Source organism: Quercus lobata, chromosome 11, assembly GCF_001633185.2.
Source record: "Quercus lobata isolate SW786 chromosome 11, ValleyOak3.0 Primary Assembly, whole genome shotgun sequence".
Classification (NCBI taxonomy): Eukaryota; Viridiplantae; Streptophyta; class Magnoliopsida; order Fagales; family Fagaceae; genus Quercus; species Quercus lobata.
The window spans coordinates 54,307,462-54,319,642 of NC_044914.1; the positions used below are offsets into that span (position 1 = coordinate 54,307,462).

The 12,181-nt window shown below is 31.8% G+C and overlaps 2 protein-coding genes across 2 annotated transcripts; one reads left to right on the forward strand and one right to left on the reverse strand.

Annotated features, from left to right (window-relative positions):
- Positions 1–1,651: 1,651 nt before the first annotated feature.
- On the reverse strand, positions 1,652–3,444 carry LOC115969073. The gene is made up of 2 exons (XM_031088637.1): positions 2,884–3,444; positions 1,652–2,730 (listed from the first exon to the last, which is right to left on the reverse strand). The coding sequence occupies exon 2, from the start codon at positions 2,638–2,640 to the stop codon at positions 1,903–1,905; it is 738 nt and encodes a 245-aa protein (XP_030944497.1). The 5' UTR covers positions 2,641–2,730; positions 2,884–3,444; the 3' UTR covers positions 1,652–1,902.
- Positions 3,445–8,322: 4,878 nt separating this feature from the next.
- On the forward strand, positions 8,323–11,952 carry LOC115969367. The gene is made up of 3 exons (XM_031088999.1): positions 8,323–8,804; positions 11,173–11,273; positions 11,378–11,952. The coding sequence occupies exons 1-3, from the start codon at positions 8,750–8,752 to the stop codon at positions 11,657–11,659; spliced, it is 438 nt and encodes a 145-aa protein (XP_030944859.1). The 5' UTR covers positions 8,323–8,749; the 3' UTR covers positions 11,660–11,952.
- The last annotated feature ends 229 nt before the right edge of the window (positions 11,953–12,181 follow it).

The following is a 12,181-nucleotide window of genomic DNA, read 5'->3' on the forward strand; positions in this document are numbered from 1 at the left end:
CGTTTGTTTCAGCTTTTAGAAGCTGAAACACACTTTTTGAAACCAAATAAATAAAATCTGCATTTGGTAAATTTTAAAATTTGTTTTTTTCTAAAAAAGCTACGTTTTCATTTGTGAAGGAAAAGCGCGTTTCGCAAAAGCAACCTTAAGCTCCATTGCAAAAAAGTACTAGTGCGTTTCATGTTACCGTTGAACAAATTTCCCAAATTGAACACTAGTTTTTCTTAAAAACCCAATTTTATCCCTTTGTTTATAACACAAATTTACTAAGTAACCCAATAATGAAATCAGAACCAAAAAAAAAAAAAACTAATCTGACCCATTTCTACTGCATGTCATTGGTATTAGGGAAGAGATCAAGCAGCAATGGGGAGGAAGACAGGTGGCGGTGAAGGCAAAGATCAAGCACCAATTTGACCCATTCCTCCCTTGGCGATTTCCCTCTCTATCTTCGTTTGATGAAAATCAAATGGTGTGGTGTATGTGATCTTTAAGTTTGTGTGTTTTGATGGGATAGAGGGAAAGAAATTTGCAGACAAAGTGGTAAGAGAAAAGAGAGAAAGGAAGAAGAAGAAAAAAAAAAAGAAAAAAAGTAAGCTCTGCAGAAACTGTAATGTTCTGGAGGAAGTGGTAGGGAAAAGCATTACTTGAGTAGTCTATTATTAAACTTGTGTAGATGATGCGGTAAAAGCATTACTTTTGTTGAGCTTATTGCTAGATAGTTGGAAAAACTTAGTTGTGTATATTACAATTCAGCTCCTAATGGTGTGATAACCGTGAGTATGATAAAATACAACATGTTCAATGAAGAGTTAAGGAAAGAACTAGGTATATATTTAGTTGGAGTTGCCATTATGTAAATAGTGTAATTGGTTCACTCATATAGCAGCTTTGGAACAGCTCAAAAAAGAAAAGGGAAGGTTGTTGCTAACCTTATATGTGATTGAATCAATTACACTATTTATTTCATCAGGGTAATTCCTACTAGAAGATCAGGATTAGACCACTTTCATCTAACAAGAACATAGATAATGAAAATGTTTGTGACTAGTGAAAGTAGATTATAAATGTTACACAGTCTCAAGCTTCTTTCAAATGATTCAAGGACCAATTCTGTTTCCAAAGTGTCACTTGCTGGGTAACATGACAAACATACCAACCTCATTTGTCTCAAACACCCATGGTTAATTTCTTCCACTATGTGGCTCACGACATTACATTCTTAATGATAAGCAACTGCATCCAAGATCATAGCCTGGGTCCTTGGTGCCTATGCACATAATGGGAAAGGATATGAAAAAAGTGAAAATGAAAGAACAAAAGAAATTGATACCATTCAAAAGCAAATGCAAGTGGGGCTCCTTGACTAGCAAAAGTCTCCACAGACAAGATTATTTTGCTTTGTTTATGTCTAGTGTCCGTTTGAAAACAGAGTTTTCTTCTAACATTTTAGCTTATTTATTTATATACAACTTCTTATTTTTAATGTTTCCTAAAAATAAATAAATAAATAAATAAAAATCTTATTTTTAAGCTTCACATGTTTATGTATAATTATACTTTAATCTACTTCTAGTAAATAAGCTTTTTGTCAAAAAGCTACTTCCAAAAACTCTACATATACAACAAATACATAATGAAGTGGAATTTTGATATATAAACTTTAAAGGGGTTACAAAAAGGCTGTGGTAGGCATGCTTTACTAATCAGAATTGAAGCCTTCAGAGAAAGCCAAGTTAATGAAAACGCAATATTTTCATAAGGTTCAGCATTAAATAAATAAATAAAAATTAAAAAAAGAAGAGCAACCCTATCCATTAATCTAAGCATCATTCATGGAGATCAAAATTTAGAACATGTTGACCTCTTGAGTCTTGATAATGACAACTCATTCTTCAATCTCTAACCTTGGAACACTTGATTGATAGAGCCCATTGAAAGGTCAATCTCTATCAAATTTTCTTCCTCATTCATCTCATTAATCTCTGCTAGGAGTTCCATTAAGCCTTGCTGCTGAAAAATAGACTCTGGCAAGAGATCTGGCAAATTTGATTGTGCCTTTTGCTTTGGCTCTTCATCTAGGCCACCAGACTTGCTGCCTGGGAGGGAGATTTCAATGAGGCTATCATCATCTTCATCAGAAACTGAACCATCTGAGATTGCTAGATCTTGATCCATATGGTTGGAACACATCAAATTGACCTCAAAATTTTCACCAATTAAGGAATCATTGCTGCTTTCACTGTCTGAAGGAAAAAGAGTATCTGGGGGTGACTCAACTTTGTACTCATGCATCACACCAACTTCATTTTGTTGGGTAACCTCAGGTTGGATTGCTGTTTCTAGAAGTGGCTGTGGTGTCTGAGTCTGACCAACTTCCTTTCCAAGTAGGTGTTTCTGGTCACAGATGTGACCCTCATCTTGGACTGGATTCTCATCCAAAATCACATTTTTCTTTCTGAATGTGACAACAAACAAAGTTGATAGAACCAAAATTGGAATGGTAACAAGGGAGGGATAGAACCCAAAACTGAGAAAGTAAGCAAAGACTGGAACAAGGACTGCAACACATAGCAATGAGGTTCTGGAAAACCACATTAAGGAACAGATTTGATTCTCAGCTGGTTTTTCCATTTTCATATACTCATCAAAGAAGACGAAAGAGAAGGACCTAACCAAGTAGAAACTTTTAGGGGTAGCAAAAGAGACTTTCCAGAGCTAAAAGATTTTCTGGAGCAAAAAAGTAACAAACTTTAATTTTTCTTATAAACTAATATTGTTGCTCATATATCAAGAAATGAGCAACAGAAATGGGAGTGAGTTGAACAATCAATCCCAAGTAGAAAGATGACATGAATATAGAACAAGACCAGCTGCATTTACCTGACTGAGCTTCCAAGGAAAAATGCAAGTAACCCTATGGTAATGAGCTCTAGTAAGACTTTGGCACTGAAATTACTAGCCCCTTTAGTTTCCCTCCCTTGCACAGCCTTTACTTTAAAGACCTAGCAAATATGGTATTTTTTTTGTTTTCTCTTACACCAAACAGTCTGGTCTTATCTGCAACTGATTCTCTTGAAAGAAGCAAAACCCTTGTTTTCCATTATCATTTTACAACCTCAAAGCCTAGGAATTACCAAATCATGTACAACACATCTGTGCTCCCCACATGGCACGATGAGACCCTTCAAAACAAAACCCATTAGCAGAAACGAGATATCCATATACAGTACTTCAAGGTAAATAAATAAAATAATATAAAAAGGAAAATCCTTACTAGTCACTTTAATCTTTTTCACAACCAAACAAAAAAAGTCAATATACTCAAAAGGGTCACTTCAAAGTCAATTTTCCTTAAAGATTACCTTTTGTGTACAACAAATTTTCCCAGTAAACAAACATCAATTAATCAGTTTTTATTTTTTTATTTTTTTGGGGTTTCACAACACTATTCTAAAGCCGGCCAAATATCTGTAGAAATGAAAAATTAGTGCTTGACTCGAAATAATAGCACCCTGCAGTTTTGTCAGAACTCAGAAATCCAATTATAAAAGAGAACTGTGCTCACTGATTATGACCCATTTTCTACTGTCTGCATTAAAAGCCATCAATTGGAGGTACATTTCTATTTCTACTTATCCTCCAAGTTTTTAGTGGAAGCCCATTTCCTTGAAGAGACCTTTCGGCTAGTTTGGTCAGGTTCCACTACTCCTTTGTTCTCACAAGCAAACAGAGCTGATAAAAGGGGCAGGTGCAAAGTATCCGCTGCATTAATTTGAAAATTTCATGCATTCGATAATCTATTTACGAGGTGTCATCTAGTTAGTGTGATACAAATATTCCACTAAATTTCATCCCAAAATATTGCTAAATTGGCTTCACAGAACAAAACAGGAAAAAAGAAAAGAACAGGTTCTCTCAAAATGTGACCAAAACATAATAAACAAAGCAATTCTATGTCATGTTAAGGATAATGTATATATTTCATGCACTTGATATAAGCATCTTTCCTTTTAAAATGACCGAGTTCTGCACAACTATGAAATTCACACACCCTGAAAGGGGAAGAATCCATACATTGAATGCATAAAATAAATATTGCATGTCAAGGTTCCATCTAAGGTCCAAAATATTTTGGAAAGTGACAAAAGAAAAGGGGAAAGTAGATGGGAGAAATGCATAGGAGAAACAAATTTTGACAGCAAAAAGGTTCCACTATAAATGTCATCACATAAAATGTCAAATTTGCTTCTAAAAAAATCTTCATAAAAATATATTTTTTTTATTAAAAAAAAAGGTGCTTTCCAAAATGTGACCATAACAAAGCACTCATAAGCTTATGTTATGTTAAGGATCGCATTTGAAATTGAAAAAATTCTTTAGAAGTTTGAATTGTTTGAAGTGAGTAGGCAAAATTATGGAAAAAGACGAAAGGAAAAGGTAAAAAAAAAAAAAAAAAAAAAGTAGATGGGCAAAAACGCATAGCAAAAAGAAAAATTGACAGCAAAAAAGAAGTGTCCCTATTAGATTTTTCCACTTTATTTTGTTGAAACATTTCCTCAGCCTAATCATTTTCCCGTGCAAGAAAAGCAATTATGATTATTAAAAAATAAAAAAAAAAAAATTCAAAATATATGCTGTCAAAGTCTTGTTAATCCATGTCCAGGTAACAAGGCATCACTAACAACATGGGTGCTTTTTTTTGTGGAGACTTGGGTGCATTTTAACTGTGACTCTCTTAACTCAATGACAAAAGCTAGTGGAAGGTGACATTACCCTAGTTTAAAGATAAATTAAAAAGGTATGCACTCTAATATTTATGTTCCAATTAAGATTCCTCTTCGTTTCTCAAAAAATAAATAAGATTCCTCTTCATTTATGAGAAACTGAGAAGAATATGTTTTTGATATTATAAAATAGGCTAAATTACAAATTAGAACCCTTGACTTTGAGTGGTTTTAGGTTTTTAGATTCAATTTTTTAAGTTTCATATTTTTTATTCTAGTCCTTTAATTTCTATTCTTTCTTTCTTTCTTTTTTTTTCTTTCTTTTTTCCTTTTTTCTTTTTGGTTACGTAACTTGTATTCATTTTCAATATAGTCTTTTCATCCAATCCGCCCTAGCTATTACATCCACTAAAACGACATATTTTAAAGTAAAAATCACTAAAACTAACGGCAAATAGAACTAGATAGAATAATTAAATTTAAAAAAAAATTAAAATTAAAGAACTAAAATGAAAATAAAATAAACTTAAAAAACTGAATTAAAAATATTTCATAATTAGAGGAGGTAATTTGTAATTTAATCTATAAAATATTGTCCTAATTTGGGGGATAGTGTAAAATACTATTGAATTACCAAAAAAAAAAAAAAAAATTGTTCATGATGTTAACTAAAACGCCTCACGTCACTAAGGACAATATAAAGTTAGATGAGGCAGCAGCATTTGTGGACATTTTAATATGTCATTCATAATGTAATAGTAGTATTTTTCCTTATAGTTTTACTCTTGTCATTTCAAGCAAAAAACAGCAGTAATGATCCATTAGATGAATTTTTACCACTCAGAACAATTTGCTTGACTCATGCTGCATTCTCAAGTTTATGATTATAGAATAGGGACAAGATAATGACTTTAATTATTACCATGCGTAACAAGGAATAATACTAGAAATCTAACACACTTTTTTATATATAAGATTAGCTTCTTCTTCTTTTTCTTTTAATCTTTTTATACTATGTGTGCGTTTTGGATTAGGATTAAAAATTAAAATTATTTCACTATTTAGATTATTTTGTTACTATTCAAGGGTTTCAGTGCACTTTTTGACACTATTCATGGGCCCCACTGTACTATTTCAACTAACTTTTACCTTTATTTATAGTATTTTCAATAATAATTTTTTAATTTCTGTAAAATAAATGATATCCAAACACTCACTATATATAAGATTAGCTTGGTTCCTGTTCGAGTCAGGTTAAGATATCTTTAAAAAACAATTGAATCTTTAATGTGTCGGTGGCCACACAATTAATTTACTCGAAACTCACAATCCTTATTTTCCACCGAAGGAATTAAAGTAGTGAGAATCACTAGGTCCCACTTAGAGATTGACCTCCACTAAGGTTTCATTATCAACTTTTTTTTTTTTTTTGAGAATCTGGTTTCATTATCAACTTCATCTTCTTAATCTACTCTATTATAATTTGAGTAACATTAATTAATGCTTACTTCTTAAATATCTTATACTAAAACAGCTCCTAACGATTTAGGGTTTGGCAATTCTATGTCCTCTGACTTTGTCACTTGGGACTGATCGTCTGTATTTCTGCATTATGTTCTAAGGGTTGGGAATTTAGGATGTTTACTTGTTTAGAGTTTACCCATTAAAAATTTAAAACTGTACTAAATTGGGTTTAAACGTCATGACATAGATTTGAGGCGAGTTTAGATTGTTAAAAGTCTTAAGTCTTGTACCTCAACAATTGGTTGTAAATAAAAAACATTTGTTTATGTTCTACCAATTATTTTGCCGATAACAAATGTTGGGTAGTCAAGTCCCTTCTTTTTCTTTTTCTTTTTGTCGAGGAAAATCAAGTCCAATTAAAATGAGTACTCTTTCTTTTTCTCTTTCTTTTTTTTTGATAAGTAAATGAGTACTCAATACCACAGTTAAAAAGATAAAATATAAACTTTAATTTAATAAATAATAGTGTGTACGCATCAAGGGAAAATGAAGTATCCAAATAGATAATTCAACTAAGATAATTAAATGAGGATATTTATCCCATATTAGTTGTGTGTATCTAGTGTCCGCTATTTATAACCCTAATCTAAACTTTTTGTAGTTGCACTCTGATTATGTAATGTATTATAAACTTTGTTTAAAACACTATTATTAGTATTTTCGTGTGTATTCTAATAAGTATTACTATTTACTAAAAAAAAAAAACTAAGGTAATTAAATATTGAAATATAAAATCAACATAAATATTATTTTAAAATTTGATTTTAGTATGCATTGAGATTAGTTTTTTGTTGATCTGATGAAAGTGATAGTTGTAACTAAAAATAATGAGAATTTAAAAGGTTATACTTAAACAAATAAGTTAAAAATTGAAAAAAAAAATTAAAATCTAATTCAAATGACCATTCATTTTGATAAAAAAAAAAACCTTGAATTGTATCGCATAGACAATATACCGTGTTTAATATGTCTACTCTTAGTAAAATTTAGAATTTTGATAAAGAATAATGTCAAGAGTTAAAAAAATTTACAAGATTTTTTTTGTAACTTGTTAAGGATACAAGTTTTGATTGGTTCACCACTTTTACATGATTCCACAATTGAAATTAATTATATTATGCACCAATCACAACAAAGGCACATCATCAACTTTATAAAAAAAAAAAATTATAGAAATTTGGCTAAAATTCAATTTAGTACATTGACTTGTACTTCAATTGTCAAAATAGTTCTTAAGGTTTAATTTTTGTCAATTTAGTTTCTTACTGTGTTAAAAATAATTAATCTAGTTATTTTGCCCAAATCTATTAGCAAATAAAATCATTTAAATTTTTTTATTATAAATTTAAAATAAAGATATTTATGAAATTCATCATTTAATAAATCTCTTTTTTTATGAGTATTTAAAAAAATAGAAAAGAAAAAAATAAATTAACCTTATCATATAGACCATAAACTACACTTAACATGTCTACTCGTACTTAAATCTAAAATTTACTTGTTAAGAGCTTTATTAGTTAACTAGTTGGCATCTTCGGATGTTTTTAATAGGGACATTCAAGATTCAAATTCTCCCACTCTAACTATCAAATTATAAAAATAAAAAACAAAATCTAAATTATGATAAAGAAAAACATTTTTTTTTAATTTAGAAAACAATATTATATAATTAAAAAAAGAATGTTATGAACACAATATTTTGCACAACTTGTTAGTTTTGATTGATGCAACATCATTCTCATAGGTTATTTTATTGAGAATTTTTTTTACTATACATCAATCACAATAAATTACCTAAACAATTTTTGAAAAAAAAAAAAAAAAAAACTAAACATCTTGTGTTGCTGATTTACTTTACGAGTTATGTTAATCGAAATCCTTAAAGTAATAATTAATAAATCATTTTAGAAAAATTTAATATCACTTTTATTAAAAATATAAAAATCACATTTTTTTTCTTTTTCCATAAAAAGTTTTTAAAAATTTTTTTTAAACTAATGTACTTAAAATATCCGATAACACTTCCCTTGCTGTATTAAATTAATATCCATGCAGATGTATCAATGCCAGGTGCTCCATATTCTCTCCTAAACCCCAAATCACCACCACTAATCAAGCATAAAAAAACCAAGTCAACTAAATTCCAGCAATCCATGAAATGACGAAATCACCCTCAGTCCCTTCCAACAACGTAAACCAAAACTATAGGGGCATATTCGGTGATAAGAAATTAAAATCCAAATTGGGACTAGTAGGAGCAATCTAGGGTTAGGGTTTAAAATCGAATTAGTACAAAGCTTCCAAATTTGGGGTTGGGAGTGATTGATTCTTTGGGGTTTTTCACTATAAAGCTCTGAACTTTGCGTTGTGTAGTGAATCGGACGGCTCAGAAGCTCGCTCTGAGGTTTTTTGGTTTCTTATTGGGCGTGAGATTGTGATTCTCTCTCTGGGCTTTAGCGCCCTGAGGCACCGTTGAAATCCATGATCATCAGCGTCTCATGGATCCGTCTACAGTGCCAACCACTCCTCCAGTTGAAGAAGAAGATGAGTGGGGTATCACTTTTTTTTTTTTTTCAATTTTTTTTAAAAAGATTTTGTCACTAACCCATTATTTGGTTGCTGAGAAAATGTGGGAAAGAAGAGGAAAGCTTTTGTATTTTGGGTTTTCTGGATTTATGTCTACATGTCTTGACGTAATTATTCAATTATGCTATTGTGTTATGAGTGTAGTATTTCATTTGAAAATTGTTGGTTTCACTATGCTTTTTTTTTTATTACACTAACACGCCACAACCAAAACTGCATGCAACAGTTAGTTTCACTATGCATGGTTTTTGGTGATGGCGTTGCAATTGGATGTGTTAGTGTATAGTTGTTGATGCGCAGGGCTTGTGATTTGGATTTGGATTTGTGGGTCTTATTGATTTTTATTGGTGGAGTTATGAGTTTGGTGTTGCATGAATATTTGGAATTGGGCATGTTTGTATTGTGTGATTTCTCAGTTTTGGACTGCATTGTGTTAAAGTTTTTCTTTTTAACCCATCAGTGTTAAATTGGGTATGTGTGGGCATTAGAGGTTTTTTTTAAAAAAAAATGTATTTAGTATTTGACTTTGTCTCAGGAGCTGTCTGCACATTTCAAATTGCAGAAAAGTTTTGTTCTGACAAGAATTGTAGATAAGTTGAAATACTTTAAGGGGTTTTCTTTAGACATTAGAGTTGAAGAGATTAAATTGTTGTATTAGAAAGATGACCATCTCTAATGTGTCAAAAATGTCTTTTACTTGGCCAATAAATAATTTCTTATCTATTGATATAGCTAAATCATTGAACCTGGGAAAGAAATAGGGACCTGAAATCAGAAGTTATATATTACCTAAAATTTATGAAGGGAATGAGTATATGCCTAAAAAGTTGTTTATTCATTGTCACGAAAAAGAAATTGAGAATATGTGGCCTACTGATTTGATATCTTTCATTCCTGATGCTATTATGTTTATTTGATGGGAATAAATATAATACTGTTAAATGAGTTTCCATTCTAATGAACATGGGTGAATATAGTTAGCTGAGGATTAAGTTGTTAGTGTGAGGGAAACATCATAAATGCAATGTTTCTTGCTTACATGCATGCGCTGAGCTATAGTTGGCACTATATTACACATAAATGTCAGATCATCTGTTAATATATGGTTTTTTGCAGTGCAATTATGCTTGAGTTTCCTGTCAAAGTGGAGGCTGTTATGTCCCCGGAAGAGTTTATTATTGTTTCAATGGGCCATTTCCACATATTTTTACTAACTCATGTCCTGTAGTTCATTTAGTGGGTTTAGTAGATTGACCATAAATTAGACTTAGTGATCTTTAAGCTTTGTTTGCACATACATCTTACATTAGGATGATTGGAACTCCATGTGTATGAGCTTGGTCCTTTGAAGTTTATAACTACCTAATGTTCATAACTCTAACGTATGTTTCTGAATTTGTTTGTTGTGTCTTGGGGTCACACATGATGATTATTATGTGATTAATCATTGACGGGCTAATCTTTTCACAAGGACAATTTGTATCATCCATTCCTATGCTTTTTCGCTTTCACTTTTTCCTAAGCAATTAAATGAATTATTCATTATTTACTATATATGTATATGTTGTTTCCCATTTTCTTTTTTCTTTTTTTTTTTGTTGATATGGCTATGCAGTCTCTGTCTTTCCATCTTTTAGAAGACATAGTAAGAATATGAGTAATTATTCAGTAGAGAATGTTATGAGTAGAGGATTCAGCATAGAACATAATGCCTTTCATGGCACTTGATAAATTTGGAGTCTTTGTAATCTTTGAATTGCTCTAATTTGTAGTTGAGTTTGATATTTTTTTAATTGTTAAAATCTCATTTATCCTGTTTACCAATTGAAGTATAGTAAATATTAAGTTTCTTTCTTTGGCGTAAGTATTGTTCATTTAGATGGGAGTAATATGCAGCCTTCTCACAGGCCATACCTGATGAATTGACATGTAACTAATTAGGTGGACCGTTTGTGGTCTGCAAGAGTGGAAGGTGTAACATCTATCACTGTCTCAAGGAACAATGTCTTTAGTAGTGTCATTACTTGTTACATCATTAGTAATTATCATATTGGAGAGAGAGAGTGTTTTCATCTTGTTATAATATCCCTTGTAGTTTGTATTCACAGATTGATTTGGTAGTTTAACCTTATATGTTAGTGTAATAGTGAGTAAATGTGATGGTAATTGTGATCATGATGAATATGTTCTTTCACTTTTCAGTGACCTTTTTTTGTGACTAATCAATTTTTTAAAAAAATGGGTTTGTGTAGGTGTCATCAGCTTTAACATCTCTAAATTTTTTAAGGTGTCTCTTATTGTGCTGACATTAATCTATGGCCTTTATATGCATCAGACACTGATGGATTCGTGATTCCAAGCTTGGAAATAGGAGACTTAGATCGGAGTAAAACAGATGTTTCAGAAGTAGAAGCCTCAAAACCTCCTTCTCCAAAGGTCATCCTACACTATTCATTACCAAAGAAAAGAAAAAAAATATTGTCTATAGATTATGTATTTAAGTCTGTATTTTAAAATCTGTGTTTTGTTCACTTTTGCAGGCCAAAAAAGAAGAGAATATCTACCTAGGTCCACACGGAGCACCTCCTTCGCAGTCAAAGCAGCAAGAGCCAAATTCTGCTGGTCGTAAGCAGCGGTTCAAGCAAAAATTGAAGGAAGCAGATGAGAGGACCAGTGGGACAGGTCGGGAGAATAAGTTAGAGAGTCTCAGAGAACTTGTGGGTGGTGGCAAAGCCACCGGCAACATGACAAAGGGCTCTACCAGGGATTGGCTGGACCCACATTGTCATGAGTCTCAGTTTGAGAAGTGGAATCCCCAGTGAGTGGAATATTTGAGAGCTTTTTAAACTTGGTACACAGGGTTATCTTTGGAGACTGAATTTATAAAAGTTTATGTATTTTGACAATAAATTTTCAACTAGGCCTTTGAGATTTGCTTTTGCTGCGAAAGATTCTTTCAGTAGCATTTCCGATGTTTGGGTTGTATTTGCTGCAGTTGGTGTTCGGCCCTTCTCTTATTTTGGGCTCCTTCCACTTTGAGTTTGGATCACTGTTGGATCTTGAAAAAGAAAATGATGATAATAACCTCAAGCGGAATTTTGCTTGTTCTTTAAAACCCCAGGATTATGGCTTGAAAACCTTGAATGAGGTGGCCCATGTGTGGTAATGTCCAAATGTATTCAGTTAGCAAAGCTGAAGCCAACTATACTTTGAATTAAATCTTGAGTAAAAGCTTAATTGACTGGCACCCTCTTGCCTCTAACTATCAAATTATCAAAACTTTCACCTAAAGCTTATGCTGACCTTGTGGTGCGGACACCACATGATGGCACATCTGTAGAGGT

Excerpts from the sequence above, each read along its gene's own strand:
- LOC115969073 (XM_031088637.1), bottom strand. The coding sequence starts at position 2,640 with ATGAAAATGGAAAAACCAGCTGAGAATCAAATCTGTTCCTTAATGTGG.
- LOC115969367 (XM_031088999.1), top strand. The coding sequence starts at position 8,750 with ATGGATCCGTCTACAGTGCCAACCACTCCTCCAGTTGAAGAAGAAGAT. Across the intron at positions 8,805-11,172 it reads TGAAGAAGAAGATGAGTGGG|ACACTGATGGATTCGTGATT; the intron begins GTATCACTTTTT and ends TATATGCATCAG. Across the intron at positions 11,274-11,377 it reads CAAAACCTCCTTCTCCAAAG|GCCAAAAAAGAAGAGAATAT; the intron begins GTCATCCTACAC and ends TCACTTTTGCAG.